This window comes from Rhamphochromis longiceps, linkage group LG19 (genome assembly GCF_057381845.1).
Source record: "Rhamphochromis longiceps isolate RC_006_pf linkage group LG19, R_longiceps_female_GT1.1, whole genome shotgun sequence".
In the NCBI taxonomy this organism is placed as follows: domain Eukaryota; kingdom Metazoa; phylum Chordata; class Actinopteri; order Cichliformes; family Cichlidae; genus Rhamphochromis; species Rhamphochromis longiceps.
In genome coordinates, this window is record NC_140575.1 from 3,011,870 (window position 1) to 3,029,406 (window position 17,537).

General features: G+C 42.7%; 1 protein-coding gene and 1 long non-coding RNA gene across 2 annotated transcripts in view; one reads left to right on the plus strand and one right to left on the minus strand.

Annotated features, from left to right (window-relative positions):
- Positions 1–17,537, minus strand: part of LOC146646011 (uncharacterized) — a 238,836-nt gene that overhangs the window by 84,770 nt on the left and 136,529 nt on the right. The gene's annotated exons all lie outside the window — the stretch shown is intronic.
- On the plus strand, positions 1,396–17,159 carry lrit3b (leucine-rich repeat, immunoglobulin-like and transmembrane domains 3b). Its single transcript, XM_085391874.1, has 6 exons — positions 1,396–1,505; positions 8,477–8,851; positions 8,925–9,010; positions 12,489–12,782; positions 12,864–12,923; positions 16,604–17,159. Exons 1-6 carry the CDS (start codon positions 1,396–1,398, stop codon positions 16,960–16,962), a joined length of 1,284 nt encoding a protein of 427 aa, XP_085248000.1. The 3' UTR covers positions 16,963–17,159.

Here is a 17,537-nt window from a genome sequence, read left to right on the forward strand (position 1 = left end):
AGTATTTCCACTTTTTTCCTTGAATTTCTGGAATAGAATTTCAGCTTTATTCTCAAAATGATCAGTAATATTTTTTGTCTTAATGTGGCCTTAACCATCTTCATATATTTTTTTCCTGGTAGTGTGCCAAAAATTTGTGTTCCTATTACTAACATTTTGGGTAGATAAGCATACATTAGTTAATTCATACAATTTTACAGTTGGGAGTCATGTTTAAGTGCAGTTTCAGTAAATCTCCAAATGTCTGCTTGGAAATAGGCCCATCAATTTTCTTCTGCTTATCCATTTGATGTTGGGTGGGCTGAAGCTGCTGTCCCAGGGAAACAGATGGCACACGCCCTGTCTATTACAGGGCTAACACACCAATTAACTTAATCACAGTCTTTGGATGTGACGGAAGCCGGAGTGCCCGGAGAGAACCTGTGAAAGCCCCAAACAGAACATTTTTGCTGTGAGGCAACAGTTGCTAACCACCACATCACCACGTTTTTCATGACTTTATTTTTTTAATTTAAACAAAACCTTTTTATTTTATGTAATGATTTCATAATCAGACTTCCTTAGGTATGTGATCACTCGCGTTCATTTAGTTTATCAGCATGATTAAACTAAATCTGAGTCTAAAGTAGAACCCATTAAATACCGGTGTGGATGTGCATCATTTTGCATCACCTTCAGAGAGGAGCCCTGTGCTTGTATGTGGTGTCTCAGTGTGCTTCTGCTGAGTTATGTGACATGCTGTGTATGTTGCTTTGTGCTACTTTGTAATGTAGCAGTACAGTTTTAAAGTTTTGAGGTGATGTGCATTTATGGGGCAGTAAAACAAGTAAAAATGGTGTTTCCGTTAATTCACTGATACAATAAAGTGCTGTCACGGGTGTCATTTTCCGTGTAATTGGTAATGTTATTTTGATTTAATTAACATGTCTGCACTAGTATTACCTTACTTATAATGATATGGACTCAACCAGTTAACCTAACATTAGACTGTGGGAGGAAACTCCAAAGGCTCCAGCTGATGTTGACCGTCCTGTGCTAACCACAATACTTCAGTGCCCCTTCACTCCTCTTCCTCTCAACCACCTCCACCCCCAGCATGGTGTGTGTGAAAACATTAGCAGGACTGTTTAATGCTTATGCTGCGATGTACAAAACTATTAGGAGGCGGTGCACAGGCGGACCCCCCACAAGGTTCAAAAAGCCTTAGGCTGGCCCCGATGTTTTAATGTGTTATTCTGATTGAAGTGTGGGATTACATGCCACTCGTAAGCAGCGTAATCCCAGCTAATCTGGGATTCCTTTTCACTCTGCACCTTGGAAACAACATCAGAGAGATAGGGCTACTAACATGGATATACAAAAGGCTGTGTTTTTGTAAGGTTAATTTGACAAAGGATGCATCTGCTGGTACTTTTTCACATTTTGCAGTCGCTTCTGTTAGCGGCCCATTCCTGTCCATCCTTATGTTCCTGCCATGATGGGAAAAGTGGAATAGCAGAACTCAGGTTAAGTGAGGCTCAGATTTCATTTCTGTGTTTCTATGTGTATGTAATCTGTTTCTCAATGATCACTGCTCATTTTGTTAGTATGTGGCATCACATTGCAGTACTCTTGTGACAACCGAGTATCAGTAGTGCCAATAGTATAAGTGCTGAACAGCAGTGCTGTTTTATAACATTAGATACTGCCAGTGTTGGGAAGGTTACTTTTAAAATGTATTCCACCACAGATTACAGATTACATGCCCCAAAATGTATTTTGTAACGTATTCCGTAACGGGTACAGCAGTCCATTCTCCCTGCAGCACGGACTACACTGCTCATCAGGCTACATGCTTTAGGGCGATGCCTGTAACACTCTGCCTATTGCCTTCATATTAAATCATTTTGTGAATAATTTTTTAAAATATTTCTTTACGTCATTATGAAGGCTGCAAGTAGAGGTGACATGGGCTGCGAGATTGAAACACAGACATGAGAGCCTCTTAATGCGTGTTTTGTTTGGGTTTCACCGGCATGGAAACCAAAAATATGGAGTTCATAGCCTTATGAAACAGGAAAAGACCGCCGTGTAATCCATTCATTTCAACAAAGTAACTGCATTTTAAATACCACCTTTTTAAACGGTAACTGTAACAGAATACAGTTACTCATATCTTGTATTTTAAATATGTAACGGCGGTACATGTATTCCATTACTCTCCAACACTGCTCATGCCTGATGTGAAAACAAAAACGCAGCACAAACAGAAAGAGAATCGTGACATCTAGAAAAGACTGAGAAGTTCACACCAGGGGACAAGGTGTTCATCAGAAACTACTCCTATGGTCCGAAGTGGATTCCAGCAGTCACTGTGAGATCATTGACTGGCCTTGATGATCTCTCCCTCGATGGTCTTACATCGTTGCAATCGAATCGGGTCAAACTGTGAAGCAACGTGTGGATCAGGCGAGAGCAAGAGTTGCAGACACTGTTCCTAGTGCACCGGACAGGGAGGTGGAGCCATTACATGACATGGAAGCCATTCCTGAGTGCTGCTTGCCATCAGGGGTGGGCACCACGCCACAACCATCATCGGAGCCCCAGGAGCTACCATATGCTCCGGAGACTCCGGCTCTTGTAGACTCCTCAGTGGCACCAGTGTTGCAACGTTCCCAGAGAGAGAGACGTCCACCAGAGACTCTAATGGACTTTGTTAGATAGAATGAGATCTTCCAGGAATAGAGCAAACAATGCAGTCTGATCTCACAGGAAGGACGTATCTTCCTAGTTAGCATTAAAAAAAGAAACATATGTACAGTTGTATGGTTACCATAGTTATGTGTTAATTCCTTGTTAAGCATTTTTCAGTATAAGCATTTGTTTGTAGACAAGTAGGAGTAGTTGACTTAAGGGCGGAGGAGATGTGATATTGTAACGAAGCATTTGCTTATATAAATATATGTATACGTGTATGGGTATGCATAACAGTTATTATTTCCAGGTACAGGCATTGTTAGTTCATGTTTATTGCTCTGGAAAAGCACACGGAGTGGGATGGGTGTGAGAAAGGGCATTTTGTGTTGTTATACCAGCAAGGCCAGGAGAGGTGGTATTGGTGCTGTGTTAAGTAAATGTCATGTAAGAAGACAGAAGAGCGTCATGTACATGATGAACATGGCGCCTGTGTTCGGCTTGGCCGCTGTTCGTGCTCCGTGTTTTTGTCGACTGCTTCAGTATATTGTTTTTTATCTTGTCATCTCATCTGTGATATATCATGAAGGTCTTGACTTTTAAAGCTTTGAATTGTGATGCCCCTGCTTACATTTCTGATCTTTTAGAACCCCACGCTCCCTCTCGCAGCCTGAGATCTTCTAATCAAAGGCTGTTGGTAGTCCCTCGAACATATTTTAAAACCAGAGGTGATAGATCTTTTAGAGCGGTGGCCCCCAGGTTGTGGGATGCTCTCCCATCATTACGTTGCCTTGATTGTATTTATTCTTTTAAAAAGCAGCTTAGGACTCATTTATTTAGATTGGCTTTTAATTAGATTTGTGCTGTGTGTTTTATTATTAATGTATTTTATGTATTTCTGTGAAGCACTTTGTGGTTTTTATCCTGTGAAAAGTGCTATATAAATAAATTGATTTGATTTGATGTAGGAAGTAGACGGACACTGTGATGTTGTGAACATGTGACTACAAAAGGTTCAGTAAACGAGAAGCAACTATGTTCCCCGTGTGTGGCTCAGTGATTCCATTTTTGTTTGGTGAAGATGCAACACCCACAGAAAGCCTTCTTCACCTGCACAAATAGATGTCATTGGTTAAGGCAGACCTTCCCAAAGTGTGGGGCCCGCCCCCTAGGGGGGTTGCAGAGCCACTGCAGGGGGGGCGCGGTATGAAAAGGGGAAAAAAAATGCTTGGTCATGTGAACTAATTGGCTTCCAGTTATTCAGTTTTGTAATATGTGTAATCACTCTTTGTTGTGATGATGTTGGAAGTTCCTTGTTTATCAGTTGATTCTTGAAACATAGCAAGCAGAAAAGGAGCCGTGATGAATGTTTTGTAAACTTCTCCTGTTAATCTGTCATTGCCTGGTGATTTGTTGTCTTAGGGTTTCTTATGGAATCGGTTATTTCAGGCAGGCCTTCGTGTTGCATGTTTCTTTAAATTCCTTGTGAGTTTACCTGTTATTATGTTGTAATTTCCCTAAGAAATGTTCTGCACTGGGTGTTTGTTACATCAAGAATACATCTTTTGATAAAACTGGGCAACATAGGAAGATAAGTAAGGGTTATCATTGAATAGAATAAACAACATCACAATGATATATGGGAATATGACAGTAAATACTAAATGTTAAACATTATTGTGCAGCACATAAGATCAACAGAACACAGTGTGCTTTGAGGTAGGAGCCAAAAAGGGTGTAGTTTGTGGGTGTGATCACCCGTGTGTACACCTGTGAGCATGGACGCGCTTGTTTTTTGTTTTTTTAAAAGGTTCCTTCATGTAATAATCTGCTAGAGGGTGTGGGGGGGCCACAGCCCCGTCCTCCAGGGCGTGAAGCAGGTGTGGAGGAGATCAAAACTCCAGACATCCAGAGGCCCCCAGAACACAAGAGACCAAGGAAGACCAACAGAGGGGCAGCCGTGCCACTGTCCCAGAAAGAGCTGAGGAGAGTCCCAGATGAGGGCTCACTCAGCAGCCGCGGAGCAGAAGCCAGGGGGAGTTGCAGTGATGCGCCCGTGAGCTCCGCCGGCAGCCAGCTGCGCCTGAGTGACCGAGCCCCAGGCCGAGAGGCCGGGGGCACCCCACCTCCGAAGTGGCCCGAGCGAGCCCCAGGCTCCAGGCCCCGATAAGCGGCCGCCAAGGAGTGAGCCGGTGTGTACCTGGACGCCCATCCCCGGACACAAAGAACCACCAACGCACCGATGTCTGAGGGGGTCCGCCACTGGCAGGGGAAGTGGTGGTGGGTGGAGATAGGCCTCCAAACCTTGGAGGGCCTGAGATGTCCCCAGAGAGGTGGCGCCTGACACCCAACCTGACATATAGACACAGACATACGGGCACACACAGACACAAACATCCATTCCCACCCTCATGCTCTCATATGCACTTACTCCACACTCAACCAACGTGGAGACAGACATAAAGAGACGTTGTACACATGATCACACTCCCCAAGCGTACTCTACAAACCGGGTCTAGGTGCCCCCGCCCCTGGAGGGGGGAACTGCACCCAGACCCAGGTGGTGTTTCCCTTTTCCCTGCGGTGGGGGGAGGCAGACCGCCCCGACTCCGCAGCAGCAGGAAGGCTCCACACTCCAGACCGCAGTCGGACAGCCAACTCCTCCTCCTAGTCCTAGCCCCCCTGCTCCAGCAGGCCGCAGAGAATGGGGGTGAGAGAAGACTCCGAACCTCCCTCCACCCGCTCATTGTAGTGTTGATGCATGTGTGTTCTAAGGTGCATTTAAAACCCAGGAGGGCATGGAGCTACCTGCCAGAGAGCAGCAGGTAAGCGCATGGTCCCTCCTGCTAGCCCTCAATGTCTACGTGTATTTAAAATTGAGAGGTGGGCAACGACGCCAGGGGTGGGGTGTACACCCTGATGGTGATTTGGACTCCGTGATTGTGCCCACCCCCAAGATCCTACATGTATGTGTAATGAGAGTGTGAATAATGTGAATGTCTAAGTTGTGGGATAAAATTGAGGCAGAGGCAGCCAGAAGGGGAAAGAGGGGGGGGGGGGGGGTAGCCTCCTCTGCACCCTGGTGACATACCCCTACTCCAAGGCCCTGCATGTGTGGGTGGTTGTGGTGGAGCGGGAAGAGGGAGGCAGCTGGAGATGGGGAGGGAAGGAAGGGAGGGGCAAGTGACCCCTCCCTGGGGCCAGCTCCCCCGCTGACCCCAGTAGGCACCCCCATACTCCGCGACCCGCCAGGGAAAGGGGGCCCAGGCCCATCCAGACCGGGCCCAGTGCAGCAGCGCCGCCCGGCCCCACACAGCCCGGGACAGTCCACCCAACCCCACCACAGAGAAAACTGCACCCACCCCACCATCCACTCATCTTCCAGACTACATAAGACAATAAACACCCAGGCTGAGATCTTCCTCCACCTCTCCTGTATCTCCCCCTCCTGCAGAGGCAGCTCCTGAGGAGAGGAAAGCTCCTGCAAGATGTGACAATCTCCCCCACCAGTTGAAGAGCCCCCCAGGTGGCTCGACGCACCGGCGGCACCCTGCTCCAGGGCTGGGCCCCCATGCACCCACCCGCCCACAACCCCGGCAACACACCAACCAGGACCCAAGCCCCCGAGGCCCGGTCCGGGTCCCAGCCCAGAGACGGAGCGCCCCCAGAACCTCACGCCCATCCCGGACCCACCCAGGGGCAGCCAGGCTACCAGGTCAGTAACCCACGTCCGTCAGCACAGACCCTCCCCTAGCCCCGCTGCACGCAGCCGCGAGGAAACAGTCACCTGAGAGCCAACAGAGCCCCTAACCGGACATGACCGCTACCCCGGGTTGAGCCCCCCAAGGAAGATGCCTCCGGGGAACCCCCCGACGCCCTAAGCCTGTCCCTACCCCCACACCAATCACAACAGTGAAGGCGGGACCAAACTAGGCGGGAAACTCTCCCTTTCAACAATAAGAAAGCTGTGGGAGAACCAGGCTCAGGGAGGGGCGGGGCCATCTGCTATGACCTGTTGGGATGAGGGGAAGAAGACATACTGTGGAGAGCCAGAGATGAATAATAACTTATGATTAAATTCAAATTGGTGTATAAACACATAATGAGTGAAAAAAGTGAGTGAGGAAGAAACAGCGCATCATTGGAAGATGGCAGTAGCCTAGGGCTATTGCAGCATAACTAAAGGAGGATTCAGGGTCATCTGTTCTGGCTCTGACTATGTACAAAAAGGAACGTTTTAAGCCTAATCTGTCTGTCTCCTGAATTCAAGCTTTTAGAGATATAAATAGTCTGTTAGGAGATTTTTCCATTGCTTTATTGTTATAAAGTTTTTTTACTTACAGTTTACGAGGATGACCTTCTTGGTGATATTTAGAGGTGTAAATGGAACAAAAGTGTATTAACCTTGCAATTGCATAGTTAAGTCACCTAAGATACATGTGCGAGATGATCCATAATTTGAATTTAAAAGTGTCTAACTGGGGTGCAGTGCCAAATGGCATGCAAGTAAGTATCAGGGGTGTTTTGAGAGTAGAATGTAAATTTGTTTAATTCAGTAAATCGTACTTTGTGTAATCTGTCACCTGTGCAGTGTGCCATGAGTTGTAAGTTTGTGTTTTTGATGCAGTTGAAAGTGTTATTGCAGATTTGAGTCCAGAAGTCAGCATTGCTGTTGATTAAAAGGTCTTGTGACTGGGAGAGACGGAGAAAACAAAGACTTATTAGGAGCGGACCTAACTTTAAGTCTGTTACATTGTTACTAATTTCATAGCCACAGGGCTAAAAAGTTTAACTAGATCAGTGTTGCATCATTCTGTGATGGCTAGTGTGGTGTGGCAGGCAGAATAGGACCCAAATGCAAGACTCAAAAACAAAGGAATAAACCAAGGGAGGCAGCTTTATTGCTGAATCAAGATCTCCAAAAAAGAACTAAGAAAACTAGAAACTAGAAACACGGAACTCAAAACTAGGAAACTAAGCCAGAAGCAGAGAACTAGGACTTACCAGGAGCAAGAAGGGGACCACACAGCAATGTGAGGTATAATGACACGACAATGGACAGAGGAAAACCCAGGCCTTAAATACACCAGGGAATAATGAGAGAATGGGAAACAGGAGGGAAACACAGCTGGGACTAATCTGACATAATAAGATGGGGAGGAAGCAAAACTGAAAACACTGAAGACAGGACATGAGACTGTCAAAGTAAAACAGGAAACATAAGACAGGCACAAAGACACGGACTTCACAAGGAGACACGACTGACAGGGGAGACACAGGAGATGAATGAACACAGAGACAAGGGTGACTCGACATGAAGCGAGGAACACAGGAAAGGCACCGGGAAAACATGGAGATAGAGACTATACACTGAGGGAGAGAGAAGTACGATCACGAAGAACCTAAGACAAAAGATAATCAAAACCACGAATAACAATAATCAAAGAACAGTAAACCAAAAACACAAACACTGGGACACCGATCCAGTGCCGTGACAGAAAGCACTTAAATAGAAAAAGCATAGAAAAACGTGCTTGAATGAATAGGTGTGAATGGATGAATGAGTGCTATGAGTGCTTTGAGTAGAAAAGAGCTATATAAGAACCAGTCCATTACCTCTATTCCACCTCGCTCTCATTCACACTTGCACTTGACTTGCTTTTTGTTGTGCTTCTTCCTGTGCACACCTCCACCTCTCAAGCCTTAACTTGTTCCCTACTGTCACTACAGATCATAATGTTTTATCTGCCTGTTTGTATACGATTTATTCATTCAGACTTTACTCCTGTTTTTAACTCATCAGGTTGGTCCAGTGCAGTGACCCTGGAATCACAGCTGTTCCCATTAGTGTCCCAGCTGACACGGTCAAACTTCGTCTAGAAAAGACGCCGATCTCCAAGGTGTCCAGGGCAGCCTTCTACAACCTGTCAGAGCTGCGGTTCTTATGGCTAACTTATAACTCAATAACTCTGATCCACCCAAGCAGCTTTGTCAACCTGAAAGCCCTGCGAGAGCTCCGTCTTGATGGGAACCTCCTAACATCCTTTCCCTGGGAGGGACTCAGAGACATGCCCCGTCTCCAGACTCTGGGTCTACATAACAATCGTTTGTCCAGTCTTCCAGCCCATGCTGCTCTCTTCCTTCCTAACATCACATATCTGGATCTGTCCAGCAACAGGTTGGTCCAATTTCACAAAATCTTCAACAGATTTGCTCAAGTTTTCAGTTCTCTTTTCCTTTTCTATCAATAGGTTGACTATATTACCAGCTGAGCTGCTGGATCTTTGGTTTCCTCTTCCAGGACAAAGTGAAGGGCAAGTGGAAAGAAGAATTTTGGGTACAGTATGTTTTGGAGCAATAGTAAGACATAATCTTTTATTGTACAGTTGATATCTATTAGTTGTGGTCATCATTAAGTCAAAAAAGTGAGTGAAATGCACATTAAGGGATAGTTTTACTAACGCGTGGTGCCAGTGAAAGGATAGACTGCCCACAACAAATGTACTTTTACTTCAATTATATTTTTCTGCAACATAGTGCCTTAAAAATTCAAAGAAATTCTGGATGGCCATAAAGTTTTTATTATCTTGTCATAATCTAGTTAATTTTCCATCTAGTATATTTCTTTAATAATTTTTTTTCTGTTTTTTTATTTTATTTAATTCTGACAATTCGACTGAAAGAAGCAGTAGCAGTACCCAGGTTTTTAATTTGACTCCCTTTACAACAACAGAGGTTATGAGGGCTAAAAGAACTTAATCCTTGAAAACCAGCTCTCCTAAAACTAGCAGCTGAAACTATAATTGGACCACTGTGTCACATTTTCAACCTACTTGGTTACAAATAAAGTTATTTCGGATTGCAAATCTGCCATTGTTGCTCCTCTATTAAAAGAAAAGTGAACCTAGTATTTTAAATAATTATAGATGGATCTCTAAACTCTCAGTTCTGGTAAAGTGCTTGAATCTCGGGTCAGTAATAAGGTTAAAGATTTTCTGGCCATTAACGCCATCTTGTCTCCTTTTAGTCAGGTTTCCATAAAAAATCACAGTACTGCTGCTGTTGCTGTACTGCTACTGCGCAAGGTCATAAATGATATAACCGAAACTCTTGATAAGAAGCAGTGTTGTTTATTTGATACTGGCTTATCAACCATTGTTTTTTCTCAACCAGCACTTGAGTGGTTTGCAAATGATCTCACAGGCAGTTGTACAGATAGAGGAGTCATTCAAGTATTGTAAGTAAAAAAGAGCGTCCCATTATTATTCAATATTTATAAAACTACTCTTGGAAACATCTTGTTGAAAACATGAAAGTTAAAATCACAGATCTATGGATCTTCTGCAATTTGTAGTCCACAGAACACCGACTGAATTGGGAAGCATGCAGATTTCTGGCAATAAATGCTTGGAATAAATTACAGTCAGAACAACATCAAACTTACTCTTGTAACATACTACATGTGGTAGTACAACCTGTTCTTAAAAAAAGTAGCCTTGACCAAAATGACCCTGCAAACTATAGGCCGATTTCCAAACTTCCTTTTTTGGCTAAAATTCTAGAGAAAATTGTGCTTTTGCAACTACAGGCCTATCTAGATGTGAATAGCATCACTGATAAATTCCAGTCTGGGTTCAAACACGTCATAGTATGGAAACGGAATTGTTGAGAGTCTTCAATGACCTTTTAATTGCTGATTCAGGGCGCTCAGCGGTTTTAGTTTTATTTGATTTGTCCTCAGCGTTTGATTTAGTGGACCACAATATCCTTTTAACGAGGCTAGAGCACATGGTAGGCATTAAGGGTAGTGCTCTTAGTTGGTTACCTTTCTGAAGTTGGACGTACCTTTCTGAAAGGTCCGTCGCTGCTACGATGGGAAGTTACTCTTCCTCTGTTGCCCCCTTTTCCTGTGGTGTGCCCCAAGGGTCTGTGTTGGGCCCTATGTTGTTTTCTTTGTATTTGTTACCTCTAGGTCGCATCCAGTGTTGGGGAGTAACGGAATACATGTACCGCCGTTACGTATTTAAAATACAAAATATGAGTAACTGTATTCCGTTACAGTTACCGTTTAAAAAGGTGGTATTCAGAATACAGTTACTTTGTTGAAATAAATGGATTACACTGCGGTACTTTCCTGTTTCATATTGTGGCGGGTCAGGACTGTTTGGATTTGTTTGACAGCTACGTTCTGTTGTTCCAGGTGGCAGCGTAACGGTTGCCATGGTTACAGGGCGACTCTCTCTCTCTCTCTGTGACTGTGTGTTTCCTGGGTGAGAGAGCGCCTTTTCGTTGTTGTTGTTGTTGTTGTGCTAAGCTAACAGGCAGAATGCTACAAGCATAGCTCTAAAGAATGTAGCATCATGGGCAGTGTAGTCCGTGCTGCAGGAAGAATGGACTGCCATACTCGTTATGTGTCTGTGAGCGCGAGGAGGGAGAAAAAGGGGAGTGGAAAGGTACGAGCTGTCACCGAGCACAAACGGGAGCTGGAAGCATGTAAATATAATAATAACCACTGCAGCCAAGAAGAGAGCCTGATGAGCCCAGTTGTAAGTAAGCTATTAAGACTCGACTGTACACAGTGTTCGTGTTTTCCTCCGAAAACAATAAGCTCCGTTGGAGCAGCCTTTCAACGCCTCTCTCTGTCTCTCGCAAGAAAAGTTGACCCACACAACAAAGTAAAGCTATTTTTCGGCTACGAGCCGACAGGGACCCCGCCGTATTAGTCAGAGGTCCCTTTACTACAGTTCGGAGTCGCGGACCTTCAGTAACAGTAATAAATCACACAGCAATAGTACATTCACGTTGTTGTAAAAAGCATGATAATATATTAAGTAATCCAAAGTATTCAGAATACGTTACTGTCATTGAGTAACGTAATGGAATACGTTACAGAATACATTTTGGGGCATGTATTCTGTATTCTGTAATGGAATACATTTTAAAAGTAACCTTCCCAACACTGGTCGCATCTTTGAAAAATATCAAATTTCCTTTCACTGTTACGCAGATGATATTCAAATTTACTTTCATCTGACTGAGGATGTCTTACCGTCACTACACAGATTTTTGATTGTAAGAGAGAAGTTAAGGATTGCTTATTGAGTAACGCACTCATTTTAAATGAAAAGAAAATGGAAATTGTTTTTTTCGACAGCCATATTCCTAGGGGCCAACTAACAGGCTCACTTGGGCTGTTTGCTACCTTTCTTTCTGACACTGCAAGCGACCTGGGTGTTCTCTTAGACAGTTCTTTTAAACTCGATAAACAAGTCTCCGCTGTAGTTAAATCTGGCTTTTACCAATTACACCAAATTGCCAAGGCCAAGCCTTACATGCCCTGTAAGGATCTTGAGAAACGTATCTATGCCTTTATTACCTCTAGATTAAACTACTGTAACTCTCTCTATTTTGGCCTCCAATCTACCCTTCTCCGCAGGCTGCAGCTTGTTCAAAATGCGGCGGCACGCCTCTTAACTGGAACTGGCAGGTTTGACTGGCAGGTTTGATTGATCACCCCTATCCTCGCTGACCTGCATTGGCTTCCCATCAAATACCGTATTGATTTTAAAATACTATTACTTACCTTTAAAATGATAAATAACATTGCTCCCAGCTATCTTGTTGAACTTCTCAGCTTGTACACTCCTAGTAGAGCATTGAGATCAACGGGCCAATTGCCCTTAGTACAACCTAGGGCACGGTTGAAGACCAGGTTTCCCTTGATCTCAGTAGGACTAACCTGGTTAAATGAAGGTTAAATAAACAATAACAAATGACATTAAATGTGAATAAGTTAAACTGTCTTGGATACCCAGGTCTCCATGACAATCCCTGGTTGTGTGACTGCCAGATCTCCATGCTGATGTCTTTGTCCATGACCCTGGGGAGTACTGTAGTTCTTATGGACCAGTTGCTGATGTGCAGTAAGTCTCTGAGTCAGTCAGAGTTGCTGCAGACCCAAGCTGAGCTGTCCCGCTGTATGAGGCCTTCAGTCCAGCCTGCGGCCACCAGGGTAATTTCCCCAATGGGCAGCAATGTAATCCTACGTTGTGATGCCACTGGCTACCCAACGCCAACACTGACTTGGATTAAAACTTCAACCTACACAAGTAAGCTGGCTCGGGTGTCAAGTAATGTCACTAACATTTGAGAATTAGTTGAGTCATGCTGTGATTTGTTTTTCTGTACAGATTGTTGCCAACAAGACAACCTTGACAACTCTGAACAGCTGCCTAGGATTTTGGAGAGTTGTAAGTGCAGGTGCTTTGTCGCTTCTAATAAACATTTTTATTTCATACAGTGATTCAGATTGTCTTACTACTTAAAGTACTGTATCTGCATTTGCGTCCATAACGGAGAAGGTATTTAAAGTATTTAGAACTGAAGTGCAGTGAACACTTCAGTTTCTGTAGGTAGGCTGTTTCATTGTTCTGACCAGTTTTTAAGATAAGATAAGATAAGATAAGATAAGATAAGATAAGATAAGATAACCTTTATTAGTCCCACACGTGGGAAATTTGTTTTGTCACAGCAGGAAGTGGACAGTGCAAAAGTTATGAGGCAAAAATTAGAATACAATAAGAATAAATACAGTACACAACTGTACAGAATAGAATAAAATAAAATACTATATACAGTAGAATAAAATAGAATAAATATACAATAAGATAAAAATAGAATACAAATACAAATACTATATACAACTGAGTAAAAATACAACGATGACAGAAAGGATTATTGCACTTAGTATTATTGCACATGTGTGGATGTGTGTGCTTGATCAGTTAAAGTCTTTATTATGGAGTCTGACAGCAGTGGGGAGGAAAGACCCTTATCCCTTGGTTCCCTAACTCCATGGTTGCAATAGTTTTGAACAACTGACAGTTAATACCGGAGTCAGAGGACATTAATGCATGTGAGACTCAGCACTGCGATGCACTAAATTTAAAGATTGGGAATTTTAAGTGGATCATTACTGATGAATTTAAAATGTCAATATTATGGCCTTTATTACTTTTTTATTTATTCACTGCAGAAAGTAATCTTGTACACTACTTTACTACAGCACTGGAAATATTATGATTACTACCACTAATAATTAATATCAAAAGTAATAGTAGAAGTAGCAATGGAGTTTACTCTGCAGCATCACCTGATATGCAGATCAGTTAACTCATAAAAGCCAAAGTCCCTGTTTTAATAGGAAGACGTGCACAATGTACATTATTATCATAAAGCTGAGAGCAGAGCTGTCATAGTCTGACTCAGAGTTTCTGTCTTTGGACTTTTTAAATTCATATTTGTCAAATATTTGAACCTACGTAGTTTTTGGCTCTCCTCATAGTTGTAATGAGTAGTAGATATCATGATGAATTTAGTCAAAAAACATGTTACAAGATGTTACTAGCCTGTTAGCCTGAGCCCAGATGAAAGCCATGAAAGCACTCCCTGTCTCATAACATAGACATCCAAAAACTCACTGACACTGACAAACAGATAAAGTTTTTGAAATACTTTAAACACTGTGACGTCGGACCCCAACACTTGCACACACACACCGTGGGTGTGGTGACCAGAGATGGGCAGTAACGCGTTACAGTAACGCGTTACTGTAATCCGATTACTTTTTCAAGTAACAAGTAAAGTAAGGGATTACTATTGCAAAATCGGTAATTAGATTACAGTTACTTTCCCGTAGGAACGCTGCGTTACTGCGTTACTAAAACCGTGATTTCTTTGCGAGAATGTCTCACGACAGTGACGTAAGCGAGTGCGCCGTTAGTGACAACAGCTGTGTGCAGATCAACAATGGATCACATATCGAGTGCGGGAGAGAGTATGAGCGTGCAGCGTTTAAAGCGTGGAAGTACTGACCTTACTTTGAGTTTGATTCCATAAAAAGTGACAAAAACATTAGTGTCCGCTGTGCGTGGGAAGAAAACTTCTTTTTACAGCGAAAAAACCCCTAAACTTCCAAACAAGCACCGAGTAGCTACGACGTAATGGGAAACTCACAGAGAAACTCACGGATTCTTCCACTGACCGCGGCACACCTGCACCAGGGTAAACCTCCGCCTACCCCACTCCTGCTTTACAGGTGAAAATAGAGCAACAGGACCGCTGAGTCTTTGACTTTATTTATTTTCTGCTGTGTTTTACTTGCATCTATTTGAAAGACTGAGTGTAAACACAAAAAATATTTTATTTTATGAGCTGGAATGTGCAGAAAATAGGTTTAAATGTTAAACTAATTTCTTCCAGTCAGAGAATGTTGCATATAATTTAATGTTTGCTTGATGCATAAAGTTAAAAGATTAAAACTAATAAAACAAGTTTTAAAAAGAGACTTTTCCATTTGATTACATTTTGTATGATGGATTATGCAGAAAAAGTAGAATTGGGCTGAAAGATCTATCACTTTATCACCTCTTCAGGTTGTAAATCGTGTTTTTAAAAAGTAACTAAGTAACTAACTACTTTTGAAAATAAGTAATCAGTAAAGTAACAGGATTACTTTTTTGGGGGAAGTAATCAGTAATTAGTTACTGATTAGTTTTTTCAAGTAACTTGACCAACACTGATTATGTCTGGACATGTAAGTGTTGTTTTTTTCTTTGTTTGTTAGCTTAGTGCATCAGTCTACATCCTTTGAAAAAGCAAATGAAAAAGCTAAAAAAGTCCAAACACAGATTATCAGTCTTTGGTCTCAGGTGCGCTGTGTTTAGTTTTGCTTCTCTCGTCTTGCTTTCCTGATGAGTTTCAGCTGTGTTTCCAGATGTTTCCTCTCTGCCCCAATCACCTTTCCGACTGGCCCGAGGGTGTGCCTCAAAGTCTCCCCTGTCTCCCGACTCCTATTTCTAACCTCTTTTTCTTGACTTCAATAAAAACATCACTGAGGTCAAGGAAATGCGGGTAGGAGAATTGGACTGGAGCATGGATCAGCCTGACACTAGTATTACAAAATGTCTTTTCCTTAACTTATACTTCTAGGTTATAAACTATAAAATAAACAATAAAATACTATACGACAGCATAACAAGCAAGCTACAAACAAAATAACTGTACCATAGTAACAACAGCGGTTCAGTAGTGATCACAATACAACTTAGTGAGTTTGGCTCCTTTGATGAGAAACAGCGGATGGAACAAACTTGTTTCTAAACAAATCTCTGTGACAGAGATGTGACAAATTGACTCAGGATAATTAATATTATATAGAAACACAATGAAATGTACAATGAGTACAGTTATGCATTACCAATAGTAGTGATTGAAATAATCTCCCGTTCGAGATGATCTTCATGTTGTGTAAGAACATGGATGGATGATTATTTGGTGGCGATGGGTTTCTGCTACAGCAAAGCATTTTTAATAATATGAAAAATTCCTATTTTCTAAAGCTAAAGTTGGATCAGATTCACAGGATCGGGCTCTGTTGTAACCCTCGGAGGCACTTGCAAGAGAATATTCACTAGAAATGAGCTGAGCTATGTGGCTATTGTGAGCCGGATTGACTGCATCAGAAGTACAGGAGACTTTGGCCACACAGACATAATATTTTCTTACTCACCACTCATCCATCACAGAAGCACAAGTGCAAGCACCCAGAACAGGACTTCCATTGAGAGAGCTACAGATGGAATGCACAATGAAAACAGCCCAGAGGTGCATGAGAAAATAATTTTGAACATGAGATGGGCCAAATTTTAATCAAGTGAAACTTTTGATTTTATAAGCTCATTCCTAAAGTTTTTAACTACATCTTGTTTTAATGTGTAACTCCAAAGTTTCTTTGGGTCTCTGGTTTGTTAGGGACTCAGGAGTACCCAGGCCTGTAAGACTTCCTTTGTAAGGTACTCTTTTAAGTTAAAAGCAAAAAGCTAAATGTAGGGTGCCGAGAGCTAAGATTGTACAACTCTCTCTGTTCCAGTTATGCAGGAATCTCCGCGGGTGGGGGTCCGCTGGTCGATTATCAGCCTGAACGGGTTATCATACAAGGATGCTGGTGAATATCGCTGCCAAGCCCGGAACATGGCAGGAATTTCTGAAGCCCTGATTAAACTGAAAGTCATGGGAATCACAAAACTACCCCATCTTCCAAAGAAGTCCAGAAAGATTTCCTCCAAATCCCCATCAAAGTACAGGAAACCATACCAGATGTCAGCTATCACCAACGTCCCCTCAGTGAAGGATAATCAGATACTATCAAGTATCACACCATTTTCCAGTAACCAGGCCAAGAAACCTCAAAGCCTCGTGACTTTTTTGGAGCACGTCAGAAAATACTAAATGAAATCAGCAGATGCAAAGAGACAGGAACATGATATAGATCTAGTCTGTGGCTACCTGACCATTGTAATTTGATTTACTGTTGCTGAAGTTTCTCAGTGTTTGTTACAGAGCGGAGGTCATGGCGGTGGGAAAATAAAGGAAATAAACGTTACTGTTTGTTAAAGCTCTAGTGTTGCAGCAGTTAATGTGAATTACTCGCTAAATAAAAACATAAGACAAAAATGTGCGTGTTGTTTCTGTGATGCAGTCTGCATGTTTGTGAAAAAAAGTTTTATTCAGTTCAAATTTCAAAATGTGCCTGTTTGTGTTCTTGGCAATAAATCTTATACAGGTGAAAAGCCCGTTTATTCCCTTTAAATGGTGCCACATTTATAAGGAAAATGCATTTGTGAGTTGAGCAGCAGAGTTAAGTTTGTGGGATGCACCCATCAAAAACTTCACAAAGCTTCCCTGCAGTGTCAAACACCTTATTCTGCTATTGACTCTTGTTTTGAGCTTTTGGTACCCCAGGCGCTGACAACCAGGTGCCCGATTTGTACCAGATTAGCAGCATATGTGAGCATGGACCCTGC